The 24,678-nt window shown below is 46.5% G+C and overlaps 1 protein-coding gene across 6 annotated transcripts in view; it reads left to right on the top strand.

Annotated features, from left to right (window-relative positions):
* LOC115561228 (vascular endothelial zinc finger 1) overlaps nucleotides 1-19,699 on the top strand; it is a 28,431-nt gene extending 8,732 nt beyond the window's left edge. Inside the window, exons 2-8 of one of the 6 annotated variants that reach the window (XM_030381094.1) lie at nucleotides 8,387-8,509; nucleotides 8,773-9,120; nucleotides 10,140-10,209; nucleotides 11,888-12,059; nucleotides 15,032-15,073; nucleotides 15,426-15,494; nucleotides 15,680-19,699. In XM_030381094.1, the coding sequence (XP_030236954.1) occupies nucleotides 8,387-8,509; nucleotides 8,773-9,120; nucleotides 10,140-10,209; nucleotides 11,888-12,059; nucleotides 15,032-15,073; nucleotides 15,426-15,494; nucleotides 15,680-16,005 (1,150 nt within the window). In that variant the 3' untranslated portion in view covers nucleotides 16,006-19,699. Of the gene's footprint in view, nucleotides 1-8,386; nucleotides 9,121-10,139; nucleotides 10,210-11,887; nucleotides 12,060-15,031; nucleotides 15,074-15,425; nucleotides 15,495-15,679 lie in introns of all 6 variants that reach the window. The other 5 variants (XM_030381095.1, XM_030381090.1, XM_030381091.1 and 2 more) reach the window with 5 other exon arrangements.
* Nucleotides 19,700-24,678: the final 4,979 nt, after the last annotated feature.

Here is a 24,678-nt window from a genome sequence, read left to right as displayed (position 1 = left end):
GACCACCTTGACTAAGACATTTACTGAGTGAAACACTGAAGCAATTTTTTTAAATATTTACTATGCTTAAAGGAAGCAGGATTATTACCTAATTTTTATTTTTATTTTGTTTTTACACATTTGAAGATTTTATTTTAAGTCACATTTGTCTTGTTATCTTTTTTGTTGTTGATCCGACCCGTGACGTGACACGATCCGAACCGTGAGTTCTGTGATCCGTTACACCCCTAGAATTTAGTCATGCACGCTTAATGCAACTATCAATCAAATAATATAGGGTTCTTAATCCGACTATGAGAAACCCAATTCGATTTGATTTGATGTGTGTACATGCATTTTAGGGGTGTAACAATATGCGTATCGTAACCGAAATCGCGACACTCAATGCCACAAATCTGTCTCGCAGTCGGAATGAAGTGGCCACCGATTATTGACAGGCTGGGTACTTTATTCTACTGGACTCGTTTGTTTCTTCACTGGACACACACACCCACGTTACCACTCGCTCTCCTCGCTCGTCCACTCACACGCTGACGACACACACACACACACACACACACACACACACACACACACACACACACTGCCATTCTCGCACACACACTTACGCTACTCGTAACACTTTGCCTCGTTATTGCGAATCAGACGTTCATGTTTTTGCCCATCTATTTGAAAGTTAGGCTATTAAACATGTTGCATTCTATACGGCCTGATTATGTCATTATTTAAGCTCCATAGCCAAATAAGAAGCCATAATAGGATATTTGACCGAAAATGAAACCTATGCAGATAACTTTGACTGGCACAGTTTTTTCTAGCGGAAACGCTGGTTAGTGCTACCAAACTATTCAAATTACTATTATTTATTTGACATTCATATTTTCAAATACATAAGCCTAAACCACAAAACTAGTTGAGGGTTTTTGCCTACCTGCAAGCACCCTCCATCTGCAATCTTTGGTTATTTATTCATGCATTTTGCTATACTTTAATAGTATTCTTTCTGTTCAAATCAGTTCAGTGTTCCAAATTATTTGTTATTAAATGTTACATTAAGTTAATTGTTATATAAGTGTTGTTTAAATAAAATGCTTTTTAAATTTAATAGAATCGTGGGATGTATCGAACCGTGGGTCAAAAATCGTGATACAAACCAAATCGTGAGTTGGTGTATCGTTACAGCCCTAATGCATCTTAATAATCCAATCATAGTTGGACTTACTGTACGTCCACACCAGGAGCGACCAAAGCGCCTTTGACGCTTTGGTCGCTCACAAAGTTTCGCTGCGAATTTTTCTGTTCGCTTTGGTCGCTCAAGTCGCTCATGACGTACAATTCAATTATGCAGACGCATTTAAAGGAGCCGTTTGCGTTTAGTAGGCACTACAGACAGCCATATCAAATAGTGAACTCTCCCATACACCTTTGCCATATTGCCGAGACGGTTTTGCTTGTTCGATAAAGTGCTTCGACAACAAGTAGGACAGTGATTCCCCCCCAATATAAAACAAAAATCCTAAAATGTAGGCTAATTACAACCGAGAACAAAAAACCCTGCGTGCTGTAGTAGTTAAAATATGTTTCACTGATCTGCATCTGCAAATCATGATCTGCACTCATTCGTCGCACTCAAAACAAATAGACATTGGCGCACATGGCTAATTTGCATACGCGCACAGGACTGGTTGGCTCCGCAAGGCAAATAATGGAACATATCTATCTCTCTAGGCCTATCTGTCTATCTATCTATCAACGCGTGTCTAGTTTTAATGTGATGTATTGTGTGTATGTCCAGTCAGACTTGTTCTGTGTGGTCTTGTAGGCTACTGTCCTGTGTGGGCCGAACCACCTAAATGGATTCCCGACGATTTGTGTCGTTTGGTATTAATAAAGACTTGACTAGGCGATCTATCTATCTAGACTATTTAATTAACAATTATTCACCTCAGGCTCCGTGAATGGTGGGGAATAGAGGGATAAAAGACAAGAGATATATCCCTTGTCATTTATCCCTCGTCTTGTCGATTAGTTTGTTTATGTGACGATTTCAAAAACTTTTTTGGTTTTGTTTAAAGCATGCTACACGCGATTGGTTGGTTAGATTGGTGGCATGGAGAGCAAATTAAAATGATTCCCGCTTAAATACGAACGTTCTAGATGTAGCCTATAAATACTCCTGCTTATCATCACTTGATATCCAAACCACTATGGCGTTTCGATCTCTGAACTGAAAAAGGGTTGGTTCGTACAACACCGGGTGCCCAGTTACAGCCGCGATTAATACTTCAGCCGATTTTGTTCAGTGAGTGAATAAAGGTAGGTAGGAACCAAAGTGCCTGCCGATGTTCCCTGGGATCCACGCAAGCGAAGAGCGTCTACATTCCGATTGGCTGTCAGTGATTGGCCGCTGAAGCGAATAATAGTCATTTGCATAAAGTTAAAAAGTTTTCAACTTCTTTTTGACGCTCTGGTCGCTCAACTTTGGCCGCTGGTAGCGTTGGTCGCTTTGGTCGCTCTTGCCCATAGAAAGTGAATGACTTCCGGCGATTTGGTCGCTCAATTCGCTTCTGGTGTGGACGTACAGTTAGGGTTGGGCAATCGTCTACAAGCTTCCATCGTCCGATAGCGCCCCCTAGCGATCGCCGATAGTCGATACTATCGGGGGGGGCAACTTTATAATAATTTTATAATATTAATTATTTATAATAATTTATCACTTTGAATTTTTTTTCACATTTTATCACTTTGAATTTTTTTTTTCTTAAAAACGAATACGATGGTCTTCCCCTTGGACCAGCGTGAGCCGTGAGCCTTCGCTGATTTAAGTTTCGATGCGTCGGCGCCGGCAGCGCTGTCATGATGAAACACAGCTCGTAGCTGTGTTCGAAATCGTTCCCTATCACGGATATAGTGCACTATATAGGGTGCTCGCTATTTTGTAGTGTTGTTCAAATTCTCACTGGTTAATTTCATGCCCTATATAGTGCACTTAAAATACGCAAAATGTGAGTGTAGCCTACAAACTGTACATATGATGTTCCCTAGGTGTTACTCCCATATACCACAATGCAATGCGGTCGTGTTTTTCCGGAGGAGAAGAAGAAGCTCAATAACCGCAAGCGGCGAAAACGAATACATTTAATGATGGAGTCTCCGGCTTTCGTTTAGAAATATCAACAATTTATTTGGGATTTAACAAGAATGTATGTAGTGCACTATATCATGAACACTATAGGGAATAGCGAGTGGGTGAATAGGGAACGATTTTGAACACGGCTCATGTACCACAGCTGTGACCCGGAAATGGTGCAGCGGGGTGTGATGTCATTTCGCCGTGCGAGCAGACGGGTAGGTTTCGAGCCCCTCCCCTCTCCAGTAAGTGAGTACGACAGGTCAGCGCTACATAGTATGTTTTTCACCGGTGCCAGTTAATTTCAATTACAATTTGCGGGGCTTTTTAAGTTGAAAAAATAGCTACCACAGCGCTTTTTAAAAATAAAAATAAAAATAAATAATTAACAATTAATTATTCAAATATATAATTATCGCCTTTTTATCGGCAACTTGAGACGATCGACCATGGAATCCATCTATCGTCGATAGTCGATAGAATCGACTATCGGCCCATCCCTAGTTGTACTAACGCAATAATTCGATTTCTCTTGAGTGTCATGTAGGGATGTAACGGTTACCGGTGTAACGTAAACCCCGATAAAAATGTTGTCGATAACAATTACCGTTTTCATTTCCAAAAAATTATTATCGCGGTGGATAACCGCGCTCGCGTTATGGAAACCATGTGCTTAAATCCTTCCCAGCGCTTCATCCGAGTCTCCTGAAGTTACCGCGCAGGTGCACTGTGTAGTCTACGACGGCACTCAAGACATCCATCAGCCTTCTAAAAGGGATGTGCATTTCTGGACAAAAAATACTATTCAATATTTGCTGAGAAGTATTCGAATAATCTTCGAAAATCGGTCAATCAAGAACCCCCAACGCACGCACACGCGCACCTCGGATGCACGCAAAACACAATGACACAGGGAGAGGCTTTTATGATTTGTATGAAATCAATCTGTTTATTTCACCAACTGCGCCATCAACATTCAACATCAAAATTATTTAAACGTGGGCTTAGGCAGATAGGCTTACATGCGCCGAAAACAGATCGATATTTATTTATTTATTTAACTGAACACAGCCTGCATGACGATGAACTAGACACATCAAATTTATTTTATTTTTTTACAATTTATTTGTAACCAGCATTCGTAGTGTTGATCAGCAGAGAAATAGTCCGCCAAAGATGTTGACGTCGCTTAACAACCGAGGACGCTGGGGTTGATAAGTTACCGGACTACTTGCGGAGTGATACGATAGCAAAAAAATCAAATTTCCTTGACAGCGGCCATTATACACTTAGCAACGGTGAATTATCCAAAAATGATTCACCACCGGAAGTCGTGAAGGCCCATGCAAGTGAACGGAGCGTTCAACAGCATTGAGAAGAGCCGTGTTATAAATTACGATAGTCACATTCATTATTCGATATTCTACATGACTCCGACTATTCAACGATTGTTGCCCATCCCTACCTTCTAAGAGGACTAAGTCTGAAGTATGGGCATATTTTGGGTATTTAAAAATACCGCGATAATACCGAAAACCGGGATAATTTTGGTCTCAATAACTGTGAGGTAAAATGTTGAGTTGCAAATATGAGTCATCACACCATTTGATGAAGATGTCCAAGACTGGACCATGGCCCACCTCATGGTCCTGCAGGAGGCTGACAATCACTGAATCATCAGGAAACTTGGTTATGAACCTTGACTGAAATATACCCTGGCAGTTTTGGTGCAGAGCACAAATAACAAAGGTGACAAAAAGCACCCCTGGGGGATCCTGTAGAACACATCAGGGCCTCAGATGAAGTGTCTTTAACACAGGTTTTCTGTGACCTCATTGTCAAGTCAACAAGTCAACATATAATGCCAAAGTGAATGCCAGATGTTTCAGAAAGCCTGCGAGCTAGAATATGGGGCTGCAGTTGAAAGCTGACGAGAAATCAAAAAAGCATAAGCGTACATGATGCGTCTTCTTGCCCTCCAGGTGTCTAACAACTAGGGATGGGCATGATTAATCGACGATCGACTAATCGATCGTTAAGAATTTCGTCGATTAAGTACATTTTTCATCGACTAAACTAACGCAGTGGGCAATTAAACATTTTACCACACGGGGGCAATATTTAAATTTGCGGCTCCTCCCCCGCAATAAACATCCCGCTTTGAACGGTGAACTCTTTACGCCTAGCAGCTATTAAAAGCTATAAAAACTACAAAATGACTATTAATGCAGGCTATGTGGAAAATGCGCCGACTTTGGCTCAGCCTGGCTCCGCCCTCTTCCGCTACGTGGCTACGATGGCTGCCGTTGAGTACGAAAAGTGTACATTGCCACACACTTCCCGTTTTCAGTACACTTATTTTCGCCCGATCTGAATCGAAACGCCCTACGTACTCAAACTTAGACTAGTAAGTACGGATAGTATGGATACTGGAACACGGCGATGTAATCATGAAGTGGACGAGGCCACGGCGAAGTCTGGTGTGGGACAATTATGATTTAAAAAATGACTTCTTGGGGAGCACTATAGGCCTACCACTCAAGGCGAGGTTAGCATCGAAGCAGAAATAAAGAACTTTCTGAGCCCCTGGATTGTGGAAAGTTGTTCCCCCGCCTTGCCAAGTTAGCACGGAGGTATTTGTGCATCACGGCAACGTCGGTCCCCTTCAGAGCGGGTGTTTTCGGCGGCTGGACTGATGGTCACCAGGCTGCGGTCGCGTCTGACCCCAGAGCATGTCAACATGCTCATCTTTCTGAGCAAAAATTCGTAGACTGGTGGGTTAAGTTATAACATGATTGTTTTTTTGATGTTGTTATTATTTTGGGAAGAAACTAGGGTTGTGTTTATTTTTAGTTATGTTTATGAGCACCGGCTTCGAGCTGCATGCTCCGTTTGCTTAGAGCAGAGTAGCGCACGGATCTGGTTTAACTGAGTTGTTCATCTAATAATAAAGATCCCAATGAGGAAAACACGCTATATATTTTTTTTTAAATGTAAAATATTAATGATTAATCGACTTATTGATCGTTAATTCTCCCGACGATCGACTAAGACAACTTAATCGAATGCCCATCCCTACTAACAACCAAATCCAGCAATGTTGCTGTGGCATCCCCTCTTCCTTGCTTGATGCACGAATTTGAGTGGGTCAATGTGGCTCTGTGTCATGGCCAGAGAGCTCCTCTTCACGATTCGTTCAAACCTTTCATAACTAATGAGGTAAGCGCCTGGGGGATAATCATTCAACACATTTGGGGATGTAACCTTGGCCACTGGAACAACCCTGGATACTTTGCATAACATGAGAACTTTGTTCTGTGATATAGAGAGCTGGAAAGTAAATGTGAAAATGGCACACAAGAACAAAGTACAGTTTTTAAGCAGCCGGCCGCTGATACAGTCATGCCCCTGACTATTCCTGATATCACCCCTTTGAATCCAGTGGGCTGCAAGAGCTTGCCTGGTTACGGCATGATAAGGGGAAAATGTAGTGCACCTTTGTGCTCAGCAGGACAAGAGATTGCTATACGTCTGCAGATGAATGTTACAGAGAAAAGACATCAGAGGTCATCAGGGCTTCTTCAGTGTTTCTCATGATGCACGGCGAGAAGATGCTGTTACCCTTGGTGAGGAGCAGGTTGGCACATTGGTGAATTGGTACAGAGAGCTCTTGACAAATGGTACATGTGATGTTACAGCTGTCCAAAGGCAATGGAGGATGGTCAAAGCATGAGTGAAAGGTCAGTTCATGGATAAAAACTACACAGAGTTATGAAAAGTGATGCTAAGGAAGGAGCTATTCTGCACATATTTTAAGGACATTCTTAACTTCATTTAAATTATGCTTGTGCTTCCCATGTCTGTGGCTCAGTGAAAAGAGGAGTCTCAGCACAACATAATCAAGTCACAATTGCGCAGTTCCCCATGTGGTACAACAATAGATGACTCAGTGACTTCCAGATACCGATTCCGGAAAATATTTCTTTTTCTACTAACCCTATGGTTAGTAAGATTGCTGTATGGCCTGGCTCGGGTAAACCCTTTGTAAAATATGACTTAATAAAAAACATAGAATGAAGGCCCTAGAACTTCTATTATCTAGTTTGTTTGTCATAACTGAAAAAGAGAAACTCAAAACTAAATAAAAAAATAACAGTATAAAACAGCAAGAGGTGCTACAGCAAGTTAAAAACAAAAAATTATAAAATAACGAATTGCAATTAGTGTAAAACAGTATGTGCAGCAGCTACACACAGTTAAAAATGAAAATAAGTTAAAACAAATAGGCTAAACATTGCAGTAGCAACTTGGTAGTGCTCACAATTTCAAGAGCAAGGGCAGCTTCTTCTTCAAGAAGATGAGCATTTCAGCGCTCTCTCCTACCCTGTTTCTACTTGCATCAACAATGTTGGATGCTGCGGAACAGCCTCTCGCTATCCACACTGGTACAAGGAGCACAGAGACATTGCTTGCAACACTGCAATTTTAAAAGCTAATGTGAAGTCCAACCATTGTGCAGTTCAATTGAGAGAATACCTTAGGCACACACCGGAGCTCCAAATGTCAGTTGTAAAGCTAACCGACTGCACGTCTTTTAGCCTATATGAAATGTGTTCCCTCACCCTCTCTTTCTTTCTTTCATGTTTATTTCGAATATGTAGACAAAACAAAAACAACAAATTTTGCACATTACAACAATAAAGCCATTCAAGAATGAATAACAAAAACAAAATAATAATAGTGATAGTAAAAATAAAAAGCAAAAAGAGTTTAGACCTATAGTTTAGGGTGGGCAATTTCGTAACTGTATTTGGACCCGTGGACCTGGACCTGGCAAACTGTACCGTGGCTCCATATGATCCATTAATTGGCAGAATGGTCAGTGTGTCGGTTATCTTTGTCACCTTTGTGGAATTCCTTGAGTCGTTGGAATGCGGCTTACAATGATTGCTGTTACAATTCATCCTTCCCCCCCCCTTTGCTTTGGTGCCCTCATCGTGCTCTTTTGCGGGTGTTGGAGTTGGCAACACTAGTGCCACCCCTCGAAACTGAAGTTTTGCATACTGTGTACACTTCGCCGCTTTACTGTTGGGTTTTTGCAGTGTAAAATATCGCCAACTGACATTTTGCTAGCTCTCTGATAACAGTTAAGCCACATCCTTGACAAATGCACACATTGCCAGACTAACAGTGGGACCCTAAATGAGTGATGAGTCCATTAAAATCTGCTAACACCTCTCGTGTCTGTCTCTCCAGCAGGCCAACGAGGCTCTGCACCACCAGCATCACGCTGTTGGAAACGGCCTTCTCCCCCTCCTCAACTCTGAGCCTACTGATCAGAAACCAGTTCTGCCTATCCTCATGGAACAGAAGCCCCAGGTCAGTGCTACAGAACTCCTCAAGGACAATGTTGCTAATGGGATCGGTGGTGGAGGTTTGGCTCAAATCGCCATCGTCAAGAAAGAGCCCAAAACAAAGACACCCTTTATCTGCGGCTACTGCAACAAGGCCTTTAGGGACAGCTATCATTTGCGGCGGCATGAGTCTTGCCACACCGGTATTAAGATGGTGTCCAGGCCTAAGAAAAGCCCCACAGCTCCTACTATGGTGCCTCTTATCTCCACTGTATCACGACAGAACAGTAGCCACTCGTACATCTCCACGGTGGCTGGCATCCTGACCACCGCCACCACCTCCACAGGGACGGGCGCCGTGGCCCCCATGCAGCACCAGCACCAGCACGGCGTCGCCAAGAAGCCCCCGAAGCCCGTCAAGAAGAACCACGGCTGCGACATGTGTGGGAAAGCTTTCCGTGACGTCTACCACCTGAACCGCCACAAGCTGTCGCACTCTGACGAGAAGCCGTTCGAGTGCCCCATCTGCCAGCAGAGGTTTAAGAGAAAGGACCGCATGACCTGTCATGTACGCTCACACAACGGGGCGGTTCACAAGCCCTACATCTGTTCTGTCTGTGGGAAGGGGTTCTCAAGGTGTGTATGAGACACAGACACAGAAACACACAGACACAGACAAACACACAGACACAGAGAGAGAGAGGAAAGTCTACCGATGATTAAGGCAGATATTATGTTTTTCTTCTATTAGGTTACCAATATCGATAATTAATGCAGCGTTCTCTTTTTTTGGCTTGATAACGTTTATTTTAATCATAACAACCAGAAGACCACAGGTCACTTGGTTTGGTTTCTAAAGAATGAAACTTAAGAAATTAGTAAAGGTAAGCGTGAGTTGGATCCACTCATCTGAAACCCGCACTATACTTTTCTACAACAGCTATTTACCCCATTATAACACATGTGAACTCGAAATCTTTGAAAATAAATCAGCCTATCCAGCAGGATCAACCAGGGAATTTGAGTGAGGCCGCCACGGTCTGACCTAAGTTCAGGTGGCAGTAAAGGATTTCAGGAGGAGTGAGGAAAACTGTTAGACTGGGTACCCCCAGCCGTTTTGCCGGCGATTTGAATTCGCCCTGCAGCAGGGAGAGGAGAGGAGCAATGCATTTCTTTCTGCTTCCGATATGCTTTTGCGGGAGCCAATCACCAAGCTGGCTTTTCCCCCTGGCGCGCTATTGGCTGGTTTAACACAATGACGACAGCGAATTGACGGCAAGCGGCCAATTGCGTCCAGAGTAATTTGAACTAAGCCTGTTGATCACGTCTCTTGTGCTGAAGAAAATTACAGCAGCCTCCCAAGACCAATGTGCAATCTACGATTACGCTTGGTCTGCCAATAGCCAGGCTAGAAAACTGTCTGACTGTCCTGAAAACCCAAACCGCATACATAGAAGAAGGCATTACGCTCATAATAACTGATGTAAAAAGCACAAGGCACATAGAAATTAGGTCTCAATTGGTGTTGGAAATCTTCCTTCAAGGTTCTGATCTTAACATGATCGCCACACATTCATGATGATCATCATCCCTTCACACCTCATCCCAGAGCTGCTCTTGGGGCACCTTATGATGTTTCTCCCTCTCCTCCACAGACCCGACCACCTGAGCTGTCACGTCAAACATGTCCACTCATCAGAGAGGCCCTTTAAGTGCCAAGTAACGGTAAGATTAAGAAGGTTTTCTTTAAAGTGTAGTTGTTTATTTCAGACTTCTAATGTCACCACCATAAGCTTAACAGGAACATGTGTTAAAGTATCAGGCTGGCATGATCCAGTGTATAGTATAGCTGACCTCCTGAATCTCCTGGAAAGAGACGGCAAAAGCATTGGTATGCCTAAGATCTGAACAGAGTTCCTTAACTGAGGTTACTGGAATGAAACAAACTTTAAATCCACAAAATAACCATTGTCAGCATGTCAATGTTTAACATTTGGAATCCGAAGAGTAGGAATCAAAATGTGTAGTGTCTTAGTGTCACGATTGAACATTTAACTCGGATTATATACTCTAATATATAAGCTTTAGGTTAATATTATTTCGGTTTAGGTGTTCTAGGAAAAGTACCAAAAAATGTTAAAGAATATAAATAGAACAAAGAGAGATGTATCAACTGTTTGATTAACAAACATGATCTGGCAATGGACATCGGTGATTCCTATGATTCAGTTTCCTTTCATCTTACCCACATTTTCTGGTCAGCCATAGGCGATCCCTGTGGTATGATTCAACTAGTCAACCAAGTATGCAATAGCCTATGGGGATATCTGGATGATCTTTTAATACTTGATAACAAGAAAAACGTTATATGAGGAGTGCAGATGTAGCTATGTAGCGCAGTGTAGACGGGCCCTCTGGAGGAGAACGGTTGTAGTGCTGTGTAGACGGTCTCTCTGGAGGGGAACATTTGTGCCTCCTGGTGAACCAACAGGGTGTGAGGCTGCTTGGTGTCTGACCTTTCCTGGTATAGTCTGGGGAGGCGAGCGTCCGACCCAGTCTACTAGTGATGATGTAGGTGTGCGCCGTAACTAAAGAGGGAGACACCGTGCCCATCTGGCAGAGCCCAGAGAGGAAGGGACCTGCCTCGCTGGAGAAGCAGCAAGTACAGTGGGGAAAACTGTAACATGGAAAAGTCCTGCAGTTATGTAATGGTACATTAGAATCAAATATACCCCAAAAAGTTAAGAATGGTCCATTTCAGAATCCACCACTAGATTATAAGTAGGGATGCATATATATGTACGTTTAGTGGAGCTCTTTTTAATTACTTGATGACCCGTTATGTTATGTCATAAGTTTGTTAAAATCTGCAAATAACTGGTTACCTTATTTAACAAATAAATGTAGTATAAAAAATGCAATAATAAATTACAATATGACCCTCTAAAATGTAGTGGAGTAAAAGTTTCAAGAAGCATAAAATGAATGCATGAATACTGATTATTTTTTTGTTTAAAGTACCTCCAAATTGTTCTCAAGTACAGTACATGGCTATTAGCAGACATTTTTCCTGCTTACACCTATCACACCAGACCTCTGTGAGGTAAATGGAAATCAAGAATTGGGCCATAAATGAAAAACGACGTGACACATCACAGATAATATTCTATCATCTACTAGTTGGGACGAGTAACTATGATGTAAATATGCAGTTCTGCTTAAAAACACACCCAGTACCTATGATCAAAATGTGTTCTGATTCATACAGTGACTCTTCTGTCCATTTTGGCTTTCTTCTATTTTCTTGTGGTTCCAAGTTGTATTGTATTATTTCAATCTTTAAATGGATGGTTTGGGATCATTTGTTCAATTATCTCAAATTCTGTGTTGCTACCATCCATAGGCATGTACTTCAGCCTTTGCCACCAAAGATCGTCTGCGCTCCCACATGATCAGACATGAGGGCAAAGTCACCTGCAACATCTGTGGCAAGATGCTGAGTGCGGCCTACATCACCAGCCACCTGAAGACCCACGGCCAGGCAGGCTTCAGCAGCACTGCCTGCACTAACAAAGGTAGGATCCCCTGCACACTCCTCTGTACTCGCTCCAGGCTCATTTGGACATGTGACACATCTAGACCCAACTTCTTGGTGAAAAGTTGTAAACCAGCAAGTTGGGTGCCAAAGAAAAGTCGGGCTCCTTCTTTCCAGGGATCTTATGTTGGTCTTTCTTCCCAAACCTAATTTCATTAGAGAAGAAGACTCAAGTTACAAGCACAGATATCTGATTTTGATATTCCAACCCTGTGTAGTTATTTTAAATTGCTCTATGGTGTAGCATGTAACTCAATGATTAGACAAAGGACTAATGCCTGTGATTGGATAGCAGGGTAAATGCTGCCACCTGCTGGCGATTTGCAATTCTATAGGCAGCGAGTCTTCAAAGGATGGGTTATACTTGTGGTCCCCAATTCAATCCATGAGCTTGATTCCTAATTAGTATAGATTGTTTCGGGCTTGCAGTTAGTATGACACCATCTTTTTAATGTAATAGTGGCTAAATAATAAACAAGGGCAAAAACTTTTATAGGACAGGAAACTCCCGGTAAACACTACAGAAACTCCCGGTAAAGGCCCGAGGGGAGGATTCGCACATTTGCATTTCCATATGCAGCCCCTCCGGGTATAATCCGGAGCATGTCTGTCCTACAGTGCACATGTGAAAGGGTTATTATAGTGTTGGCGGATGGGTGTAGAGGGAGTCGGTAATTTACTTAGGTGTTGTTTAGGTTAAGCCCCCACTGGCCTCAGCCAGAGGGACATAAGGATGGGGTCACCATCAGCGGCTCAACATACTTGATGTGCTGCAGCTGGTGTAAGTGATGCAGGTCAGGGACGGACCCTGGTGTAGCACATCAGTCCATATGGTTCCTCATGTCCCAGAGTTAAACTAACAACGGCTCCCGTTCCTGCTCGCCTTCCCATCCCAGCACAGTAGTAAGGTTGTTTCCTCTTGGATATTTGCCATCTGTCTTTAACTTTATGTTCTCATTGATTATAACCAGCGCCAGATTCAGAGAAGTTATTGATGGTCTTCATTGTTACTGGCTGTGTGTATAATAACGTAGAAAAGGGACCAGCTGCTAATGACTATTACGGTTTATAATGATTACATGGCTGTCTTTTTGTTTCTCTGCCGTACCGTATTGCGCACCTGTCCATTGCCTTTTATCCCTTACTGCACATGCCCTGACCTGCTACCCCCCTATCAGATACATTGCTTTAGTTTCTTAAGATATTACTTCACATGCGACAATCAAGACTGATATGGGTAGGGTATGGATGCTAACCCTAGCATCAATCAAGCAAACATGAATGTAATTATTTTCATGGTTTCGTAACCATGATCCTCTAACCCCTGCGATCCTCTAACGCCATTGCTGAATCCATGTGGGTGAACCACTGTATGCAGTGGCTTTCCAAAGTGTTCAGACCCCTTCACCTCTTACACACACAAGGTCCAGTGTAAGATTGGATAGCAACTAGTGGTGGTCAACTGAACAGCCCCCCTTCCGTTACAAAGACAACAATGGCCTGTACCGGCCTGTTTTGTGTCCGGTATGTTTTCTTTGTATTGCAAAAAAGTGGTAAAAAATGTATTGCACCGCAGTCGCCAATCGACGGCGCTAGCCTTAACCAATGAGAATGGGGTATCTTTGTCATAGTCACCATGGTCACTGCTGAGTGACCATGGGACGGTGACTAGGACGTCCTGGGACGGGGACTAGGAGGTCCCGGGACGGGGGGTTGGATGTCCCGGGAGGGGGGGTAGAAGGTCCCGGGACGGGGACCAGAAAGTCTGCCAAGCCTTCGTTTACCGGTCCAGTACCTGGTTTTGTTGGCCATGGGATCTTGTTTCAGGGGAGAGGGATGTTCCTCTCCATAGGACGACTGTTCCTCGCTGAGGATGTTGGAGGCAGGCCGAGTAGGGCTGGCCGGCCCATCCTGAGATGGGAGATATTCGGTGCTGCACAATAGTAGTGGAGGAGGTGATGTGTTTTATGTTTGGTCTAGAATGAGCTACCTAGCACAGCTCAACCCAATAGCATTGACATGGTGTGTGTGTGTCTTTGCAGAGCAATGCATTGCTATGCCCTGGAAGGAATGCAAGTGTCTGTTAGCGTAGGTCTAGGATAGACCAAAGGAAAGAGCAACGACTGCTGCAGACCTTCCTAGACATGCTGAGAAGTGAAAACGGACCACAAAACCTCCTCGGTTCACGTTCCTGCAGGGGGATAAAATAAGGAGATCCCTACGGTCTATAGAGTTACAGGAGAAGGCCTGTGCTTTGTACATTGTGGATATTGTTTTGCTGTGGTTGTACATTGTTCTTGTGCTGAGTTTCGTTTTTTTGTCCTTGGTGATCATTGGGTTATAATAATAAATAATTGAAAGGACAACACCAGACTGGGGGATCGGTTTAGTGGTAACAGTCTCTCCCGGCTTCAGTTAAACGTCGAGCGCGGTGCACCGGCAACAAACAGAAACAGCAGCACTGTCTTCTATATGAGGAGAAATTTAAAAAAGAACTTGTTTGGTTATTCACACAAACCTTCTCTAACTCCATACTGATGTGTCCTGATTCCAGAAACCAGAGTTCTACACTGCTAGGGTTTATAGAACTCCCTCTAAAGGCTCTTCTGCAGATCAAGTATTGAGCCAGATTCTGTTGGTGGTGGATGTTGAGTAGAGACAGTTACGATGGTTGGAGTCTGTCCTCTCACTTCTGTTTGTCTCTTTTAACATGGTATGGATGGTGCATTGTTGTGCAGGAGTCTTTGTTCTAGATATACCAGCCATGCTACTACTAGAGGATGAAGTGGTGTGACAGTCAATGCCAGATATCTTGCTGAGAAGCAAGCCCTGTCAAATAGAAATGAAGAATGTGAACATCAGAGGGAATGCCCTCCGCCCTTACTGTTGAAAGTGGCACCCGGTTAAGGGCACTGATGCTGCTCTCTAACCCATGTGTCTATTTTGAACTAGGCGTAACTGACTGGCAGTGGAACAACACAGTGCCACAGAAAGGTAATGCTGTAGTCATTAGCAGTGACCCCAAAGGCGTTACATTGATGGGACTATTGTGGCAAAATGTTAACAGAATTATACAGCTCAAACAACCAGGGCTGGTGTCTTAAGTTAGTCATCATATATGCTGTTTTTGTTCATAGCTGTGCTATTATGTAGTGCTAAGAGTTAATTTCAAGGAAGCAGGATCAATTGATTAACCAGATATTAACCTTAATATAGGGTTGATAGCATTGATGTGGACACATGGCCCTGCATAGATCCTAATCTGTCACTGGCCTCAAACAGTAGGTTAATAAGTCACTGTTAGATGGTTAATCTTTTGATCCTGCTCTTTGAATTTACCCCTCAGGTGAGTTGACTGTAGGAGAGATTTTAAATAACTCGTTCCAAGTCCTAATTGACATCTCTCGAACTCAAGGTAGGTGTTTTTCCTCTACTAACATCTAAAGTGGTGTTTTTGTTCTTTGCATTGATGCATTAAGCCTCCACAATAGACAGCTGCATGTGGGCTTCGCCTCATGAGAAATTCAACATAAAACCGAAAGAGCTGCTTCAGTCTCCAACACTTCTGCATTGTGTTTTTTTTTATGTATTTAACAACAGATCCCAACATTGTGCACAACTCGACCCCTGTGACACCGGTCACCAACCCGTCAACGATGAACCGCAGCAGTAACAGCAGCTACCCAGTCACTATCGCTGCACAGATGAACATCAGCAAGAGCTCCCCGGGGGGCCACCTGCAGCACCCCGGGGTCACCATCACGGGGCCCATCAGCCTGGCGGCCGTCAGCCTCCCAGCCGCTGCCCACATGAACCTGGCCCACCCACTGGCCATGAACCTCTCGGGCCCGCTGAACATGGCCATGAGGCCCATGGACAACATGTCCTTCCTCTCCCAGGTGCTGCCTTCCTGCCCTCCTTGGTAACGTTGGGTTCCTGTTTCAGGTGATGTCTGGGACAAGACGCTGTCGAACGGAAAACCGTTTGCTTTAGTTCTTTTGCCTTTTTGATTTGTTAGCCACCCCACTTTGTCCCGGGCATAAGGTACGAATCAGAGTGTCCCCATGCGACTTTAGCGTTGAAAATCCGAAAACAATTGTGTTGCTAGTGTTGATTTAAATGTTTTTATTTTGTACAGATGTTTTATTTCAATGTTTTAGGTGATCAGTATTCAATATTTTGTATGTATTTTCAACACGACTAGATGAAAAGGGACGTAGGTTATCACATTCAATGACGCCCGTGTCTCTAATGCATTATAAACATCTTTATGATCTTCTTATAGCACTAGTTCTAAGTTTCATGAATTCATGAATATTGATAATGCTTTATAAAACATTGTAGTCACGTATCGTAATACTTCATGACTGCTGGTCACTCACTGGCATTCTTTTGCTGCAAGGATCAAAGAGTGAGGGTAAAAATAATTCTGGTGGTTGCAATCCATTGCATTGTGAATTATAATCACTGTTATAATCAATTATCGTTTGATTATTAGTTACTCTAAGTGGGCATTGGGTGCTTAAGTAAATACAAAATCATTTAATTAAATCTTGGCAAGAACAACACAGAGCGGTGAAATATGGATTTATTTGGTAAGACTTTTGATGATGAACAACTAAATTATGGACTTTCACATAATGTTTCCCCCCAAAAACACATGAAAGTATCTAAAGTCAACTAGACCCAGGTTCTACATTTAATAGGATTGTGTACTTGCCGTATCCCAGAGTTTTCCAGCGAGTGAGGATCCCATTACAACCCAGTCACCTAGCTAATGTGTAGTTTTAACTTTACAACAACCTTCCACACCATGACACGGTTGTGTTTTGTATACATTTGATCACGGATAAAAGCGGCACACTTCTTCTCCATCATTGAATTAGCCACACTGCATTAGCTACAGCTGTATGGGTGGTTACTACCTTAATGGCAAGTTAGCAAGTGAACGCTATGTCAGCTTACGATACCCACGACTAGTTCAGTAGAATGAAATAACATAACATGGATAAACTTGGCTTGACTGAAAAATCTTAACGACGTCATGAACCTCTTTGAGAGACCCCTCAAAGAGTTCAACATTATAATGCATAATAAGTGATTGCATTATACATTGTTTTTAATGTATTACAACTACGAGAATTATAAAACACCATGATCATGCAAAAACATTCTGATGACTTCAATTATTAACATTTTGATACTTGTCTTGACCTTATAAGTTATCAAATGCTTTATAATGTGTTGGGATGAAAATGAACTGTTAATATGTACAAGTGCTTATTACTATGATTATACAATGCTATAAACCACAGGTATGTTGATAATGCATTGTAGACGTGGGCGTCATGGAAAGGGTCCTGAACACAACGTTTTACCTTGTTTGGTTTTTTCAGAATGATTAGCTATGATAAAGTAAAGCTAGATATGACTTGTGAACAGTCAATTCCATCCAGATGGCAGTATTATTAACTCCTTTATGTAGACGGCACCGGCCCAGGGGCGGCACTGCAAACAGGCCCCCAGAGAAGGGCCTGAGGAGTCATATGAGTGATTTTTAAGTTTACCCTTGTGGATCTCATATCACAGGTATAAGATGCCATCGCTGTAGCTCCTAGCTCAGGAAGTATACTGGTATTTTTTATTCTTATTTATGAAACCCAGAGGAAATACCTCACTCAGACATCTCGACTCCTAAATTCCTCAAAGATAAAGCATTTGTTTACTTTCTCTTTGTTTCTCAGTTTTTGTAGCCACAACGTCAATCTGGTCATTATATTTTTTCACTGGGTTATGGAAACGTGATAAAGAAGGACAAAGGTCCCTTAAGCCAATACTTCACCCACTTTTACTTCCACATTACTGGCTGGACATAGGTAGAGCAGAGCATTGAGCTGCCAGAATTTGAACTAGAGACTTGGCTTGGACTGGCCTGCTCTGAGACTGCTCTGAGCATGGCCTGCTCTGAGACTGGCCTGCTCTTAGACTTGACTGCTATGAGCATGGCCTGCTATGAGACTACTAGGAGCATGGCCTGCTATGAGACTACTAGGAGCATGACCTGCTCTGAGACTGGCCTGCTCTGAGACTGCTCGAAGCATGACCTGCTCTGAGACTGGCCTGCTCTGAGACTGGCCTGCTCTGAGACTGGCGTGCTAGTGAGACTGGCGTGCTCGTGAGACTGGCGTGCTCGTGAGACTGGCCTGCTCGTGAGACTGGCCTGCTCTGAGACTGGCAATCAGTGGAGAATTGAAAGTGAAAAGTTTTTGTATTGAATATTACAACAGCCTGCAAAGATTAATCAATCAAGCAAAAAGCAAACAATCTAAAATAAAATACCCAATAAATTCCTCAATTTATCACCCAATTAATGAATGAGCACAGTCTCAAGTTAAAGACATGAGACTTGGACCTAAGGACATAACTGGCGTTCATAGAGTTGAATGTTCCTACCCACAGCTCTGCCGCCCTTCCTTTATGAAGCCAGGCGACATCCCAGTGCAACCACTTGGACATAATGGTCTATGCACTTAAGTTCAACTAAAACAATAAAGTACACATTCAGACAATATTTGAAGGCTCAATGCAAGTGAATAGGAGGTGATAATGGACTGCTTCGTACCAAACAGGGTTGTGAGATGTGCTCTTTTGAATTGATTTGATGGTGGGTATGTGAATATTAAGCCAAATACACAAAGTGGGTGAAATATTGCATAAACTGGCAATTTTATCTGTTAATGCCTATTCCACTGATGGCATACGTGAATGTTCCTGAATGTGAGAATGTCAGCTGGTATCAGAATGGATGCGGAGCACGTGACCCTGTGGCTCACTTCCTGCTGTTCAAAACCTGTGTCCATGTCTGGACAGACTTGTCCCATATAACGTAGAACGCAAACAACGCTGTGCTTGCTTAAGGGAATCATTAATTTAAGGACCATTAGTTATATTGGTGAAAGAGTTGTGTTTTCATTCTAGATGTGACCCTAGCTAGTTTTCAGGCACTACACTGTACCTTGGTGTCCCAGGTGATAAAGCTGTGCCTTTACAATAAGTATCCACATCTCACTCCAACATGTACTGTGGTGGAGTTGTGTAAAGGGAAACTAAATTATTTTAGTTGAAAGTCCACGTTTTGCCTTTTCAAATGATTATCAAATTTAAAATACTGGTGTGATGGAAACCTGTATTTTCATCTCAACAGTTACTGTGAATATATTGTTGACATTCAACCATAAGTGTCATTTTATGTAACTGTAAACAAAGCCTTTCGTCAACCAAAATATAATTTGTACGGTATTTTAACTATTTTCATGATGAATTTGGCAGATATTGTGAAGGCAAATGATTGTAGATCTTTTTACCATTTAGTTAAAAATTGTGTTAGCTATGTCGACACGCACTAAGAAACATATTACCTTTTATAAATCTTTTTGTATTAGGACACTAACAAAGGTCATTTTTTTGTATATATGAAGAGTATACTTTCTGATTAGCAGAAAGGTAAACATTCCTACATTCGTTTTTTTTATGTAAATCTGTTGAGAATAATTATGTATGCATTATAGCGATGTTATGTGCCTTTTATTTGGATTCGGCTGAATAAAAGAAACAAATGAACTGGCTGGTCTGTAATGCTCAGTCGAAGGATTTGCAGTAAGATGAGTATTGTAATATCCTATTATATCAGGTGATATCCTGCCTCTACAGATCATTGAGGATCTATGAGGTAAGGCAGTGGTTTGTTGATCATATCTCAAGTTGCTTGACATAGAGGTCTAGTAGGCTGGGTTGAAATTGCCTCCCTTTTTCTGTCATTCCCTAAAAGCTATAGAAGGAAAACAAAATATTGCACTATTTAGGGAACACTAGTAAGGAGGGCACTCAGCCACTAATTTGACCCGAAATCCTTTGCAGTGGCGTAAAGTTGTGTAGAAAAGCCGTCGGGGAAAAGATGTCACCCCTTGCCAGCTCAAAAAACCTGTCTCTCCATCGCTATTAGATGAATTCGATCACATGAAGACGGCGATGTCATGGTCCAGTGTACAGATGAGTTCACATCAATTAGGTGGTCCACAATGATCCCAAACAGTTAGTACACACGTTTTGGACAGTACTCCAAGACATCCCAATAGAGGGCGTAACAGCCCTGCACTGGCTTTAGTGTATCAATACAGTTTGAAAGGATATTGAGAAGATACGTTTAGGTTGCCAAGGTTTGGGGAGCATCAGGATTTTTTGGAAAGCTGGTATGTGTGGGTGGCATCTTTACCCCGACGGCTTCTCTAAGCAACTTTACACTGCAAAGCATTTCTGTTCCCTAAATAGTGCAATGTTTCGTTTTTACCTTGTGGCATTCCCCCGGTGCCACGCCCCCTGTTCGGGAGAGTCGAGGCCGGGATATACCGCCGGTGGCCAACAGCCGGCGACAAACCCCGTCCTCCGGAGAGCCGCAATCGGGGAAACGAGGAACACCTGGGCGGGAGGCACCCAGGAGTTAAAAGGAGGCCACCAGCCGACAGAAGGGAGAGAGTCGAGTGGAAGAGAGGACGACGCAGAGGACCGAGACCCCGCACCGTGAGCCGCACGGCGGACACGTGGACCACGACTCGAGCAACCCCCCGCCTTGGATGTACAGCGTGCGCTTGAGAAACTGTTTGATACCGAGTGTAATAAACCGCCGTTTGAGGCTTTGGACCCTCACACCCTGCCTGGCCCTTGCTTTGAGCCTTCCTACCTAACCGAGTTACCACATATGGTGGAGGTTGCGGGCAACTCGGTCCACGTACGGCTCCCGGTAAGGACCCCACCCCGCGTTTTGGCAGTGGCTCCTCGTTTTTTGGATTTTTTCTTTTTTTTCCCGGTGCGGTTCCTCCGTTCGCGGAGGTGAATACCCGCGGACGTAGATGCAGAACCCCGGGACAGCCGCAGGACCAGCCGGCCCGAGAGAGTCGGACCCCAGCCTGGCCCTGCTGACGGAGGCGGTGCTCCGCCTGACCCAGCAGGCCACCCGCGACCCGCCGATCACCGCCCCGACGAGCCGGCTCACAAAGCTAGGACCCGACGACGATGTCGAGGCCTTCCTAGAAACATTTGAGCAGGTGGCAACCCGGGAGGGGTGGCCAGAGGCCCAGTGGGCCTGTATAGTGGCCCCGTTTTTGACCGGACCCGCCCAGCAGGCGAGTCAGGACCTCAACCCCGGGGACGCGGGCCTATATCCCGCACTCAAGGCGGCCGTCTTGGCCTACTATGGACATAGCCTTGCTGCGAAGGCCCTCAATTTCCACGAGTGGACGTTCGACGTCCGAGGACTCGTACGGACCCAGGTGGCCCACCAATGTCGGCTAGCCCGGAGGTGGCTGGTGGACGGAGCGGGACCCAGCCCCGTGGATCGGGTCGTGGTGGACAACGTCGTGCGACAGCTGCCCCCCGACGCCCGGAGGGTGCTGGCCCACCACCACCCTGAGACCGTGGACGACCTCGTGCGCCAGCTGGAGAACTGGCAGGTGGCCCAGCGGCTGGCGGCGGGCCCGAGGCCCAACCCCCGGGCCACCCGGAGAGAGACTCCAACACCGCCGTCGAGGACCCGGCCGTCCACCCCGCCCCGAGAACGAGGGGAACCCGAGATCCTGCGCTGCTACCACTGCGGACAACGGGGACACCTGGTCCGGGACTGTCCCGACCGACAGGACGTCCCCATGCCCTCCGCCTGCACTGCCCCGAGAGACCGCCCCACCTGTATGCTGGCGACCTGCTGGACACAGGGCGACAAGGACTCCCCCACCGTCCCCATCAAGGTGATGCACCAGGACACCCATGCCCTGCTGGACACGGGGAGTGCCGTGACCCTGGTGAGGGCCGACCTAGCCGGGGGCAGACCGGGAACCCCGATGCAGGTCTCCTGCGTACACGGCGACACCCGGACGTACGAAACCTGCCACGTGGTAGTACGCACACCACAGGGGGTCTTCGTCGCCCGGGCCGGGATAGTACCGACCCTTCCGGTGCCGTTCCTGATCGGCCGGGACTGCCCCATCTTCACCCGCTTCTGGAGCTCCATGAGGGGGAACCGAGGGGGACGAGAGCTGCACCGTCCCGCCGGCCGAAGCGGACGCCCGGCCCAGCGAGGGGCAAGGCGCCCGCCGACGCGAGAGTCCGGGTCGGAGTCCGGACCCGCCCCGACGACCGCCGCCGACCACGGACCAGCACTGGGAGCGACCCGCCGACCGACCGCCACGCGGACCGAGACGGACGACACGCCGGGTTCCGGAGGAGAGGGTCCGTCGGCACCGGGAAGCCCGCCCCGATCTACCGGGGACCAGGTACGCCCGGTACCGGGAGACGGAGCCGGGCCCAGCTCCGACACCGTTACCGCCTCCGAGAGGGGGAACACCCCCGAGGAGCCCGAGAGCTCCCCCCTAACTGAGCTATCGGACTTCGCCCAGGCCGGGGGGGAGAACTCGGCCCGGCCGGGACAGTTCGCTATGGCCCAGCATCGGGACGATGCCCTGCGGCACGCGTGGGGACATGTGGTCGCCCACGACGGTCAGGTGAGGGACTCAGTGAGCCACCTGACCCACCCCCACTTCTGCACTCAGCGGGGGTTGCTGTACAGGGTCGACGTGCGCGAGGGGGAGGTAATACAACAATTGGTGGTACCGCGACCCTACGTGTCTAAGGTTTTGTTCATGGCCCACACACACTTGCTCGGCGCACATCTGGGCATGGACAAAACGCGAGAGCGGGTGGTGGCGCGGTTCTATTGGCCCGGGGTTCGTAGAGACGTAGCGCGTTACTGCCAGGAGTGTCCCGACTGCCAGCGCGTAGCCCCGCGGGCAGTGGAGCGGAGCCCGCTCATACCGATGCCCATTATTGAGACCCCCTTCGAAATAATAGCGCTGGACATTGTAGGACCCCTCCCCAGGACGAGCCGGGGTCATCGATATCTCCTCGTCATATTAGATTATGCGACCCGATACCCCGAGGCCCTCCCACTGCGTGCGGCGACTAGCAAGGCGGTAGCCCGGGAACTAGTGCTACTCTTTAGCCGGGTGGGACTCCCAAAGGAGATCCTCACCGATCAAGGCTCGTGTTTCATGTCCCGCGTAGTCAAGGAGCTACTAAAACTGCTACAGGTCTCCCAGCTCCGGACCTCGGTGTATCACCCGCAGACGGACGGGCTAGTCGAGCGGTTCAACCAGACCATCAAACGGATGCTCAAGAAGAGCATCGAGGCGGACGGGAAGAACTGGGACCAGTTACTCCCCCACGTCCTCTTCGCCATTCGTGAGGTGCCCCAGGCTTCCACGGGGTTCTCGCCCTTCGAACTCCTTTATGGGAGGAGGCCCCGTGGAATACTGGACCTCGCGAAGGAGGCGTGGGAGAGTCATCCCTCTCCACACCGGACCACCATCGAACATGTGGAGCTCGTCAGGGACCGAATGGCCAAGGTCTGGCCCATAGTCCGAGACCACCTCACCCGTGCACAACAGGCCCAAGCGCGCGTGTATAACAGGGGGGCGCGCGTGCGGAACTTCCGACCGGGCGACCGGGTCTTAGTGCTGGTTCCAACCAGCGAGTGCAAGTTTCTCGCGAAATGGCAGGGGCCGTACGAGGTGGTAGAGGCCGTGGGGCCCGTCAACTACAAGGTGAGGCAACCCGGGAGACGCAAGCCCACCCAGGTGTATCATGTGAACCTATTAAAACAGTGGCGGGGTGGGGACGACCCCCCCCTACGGGCCCCCATGGCCTTGATGGTTCGGCCCGCGATCCCTGAGGTCCCGATGGGGACCGACCTCAGCCCCGCACAGAGACAAGAACTCGGGGAGCTGGTGCTGCAGAGCCGGGACGTGTTTTCGGACGTGCCCGGGCGGACCTCGGTGATCTCTCATGAGATCCGGACCGCTCCGGGGGTGACGGTTCGGATCCCGCCCTACCGGGTACCCGAGTCCCGGCGCAACGCCATCCGAGCCGAGGTGGAGCGGATGCTGAAACTGGGGGTAATTGAGGAATCCCGTAGCGCCTGGGCTAGCCCTATTGTGCTGGTGCCCAAGCCGGACGGGACCCACCGGTTCTGTAATGACTTCCGCCGGTTAAATGAAGTGTCTGACTTTGACTCCTACCCCATGCCTAGAGTAGACGAGCTGATCGAGCGGCTGGGACCGGCCCGGTACCTGTCCACGCTGGACCTAACCAAGGGGTACTGGCAGGTCCCCCTGGCACCGTCGTCCCGGGAGAAGACGGCCTTCGCGACGCCGGGGGGCCTGTTTCAGTACACTGTCCTGCCCTTTGGTGTCCACGGGGCCCCCGCTACGTTCCAGCGGATGATGGACCAGGTCCTAAGGCCGCACAGCAGTTACGCCGCGGCATACATCGATGATATAATCATCCACAGCGCCAGCTGGGACGAACACGTCAAGCACGTGCGGGCCGTGCTTAACGGCCTACGGGCGGCCGGGCTGACCGCCAACCCTGCAAAGTGCCGGTTGGGGCGGGAGGAGACGGCCTATTTGGGGTACCGGGTGGGGAGGGGGAACGTGCGACCCCAGGAGGACAAGGTGGCGGCTATCCGGGAGTGGCCCCAACCCCAGACCAAGAAG

The sequence above is a fragment of the Gadus morhua genome, chromosome 16, assembly GCF_902167405.1.
Source record: "Gadus morhua chromosome 16, gadMor3.0, whole genome shotgun sequence".
Taxonomy (NCBI): Eukaryota; Metazoa; Chordata; class Actinopteri; order Gadiformes; family Gadidae; genus Gadus; species Gadus morhua.
This window is presented reverse-complemented; position numbering and strand designations above follow the sequence as displayed.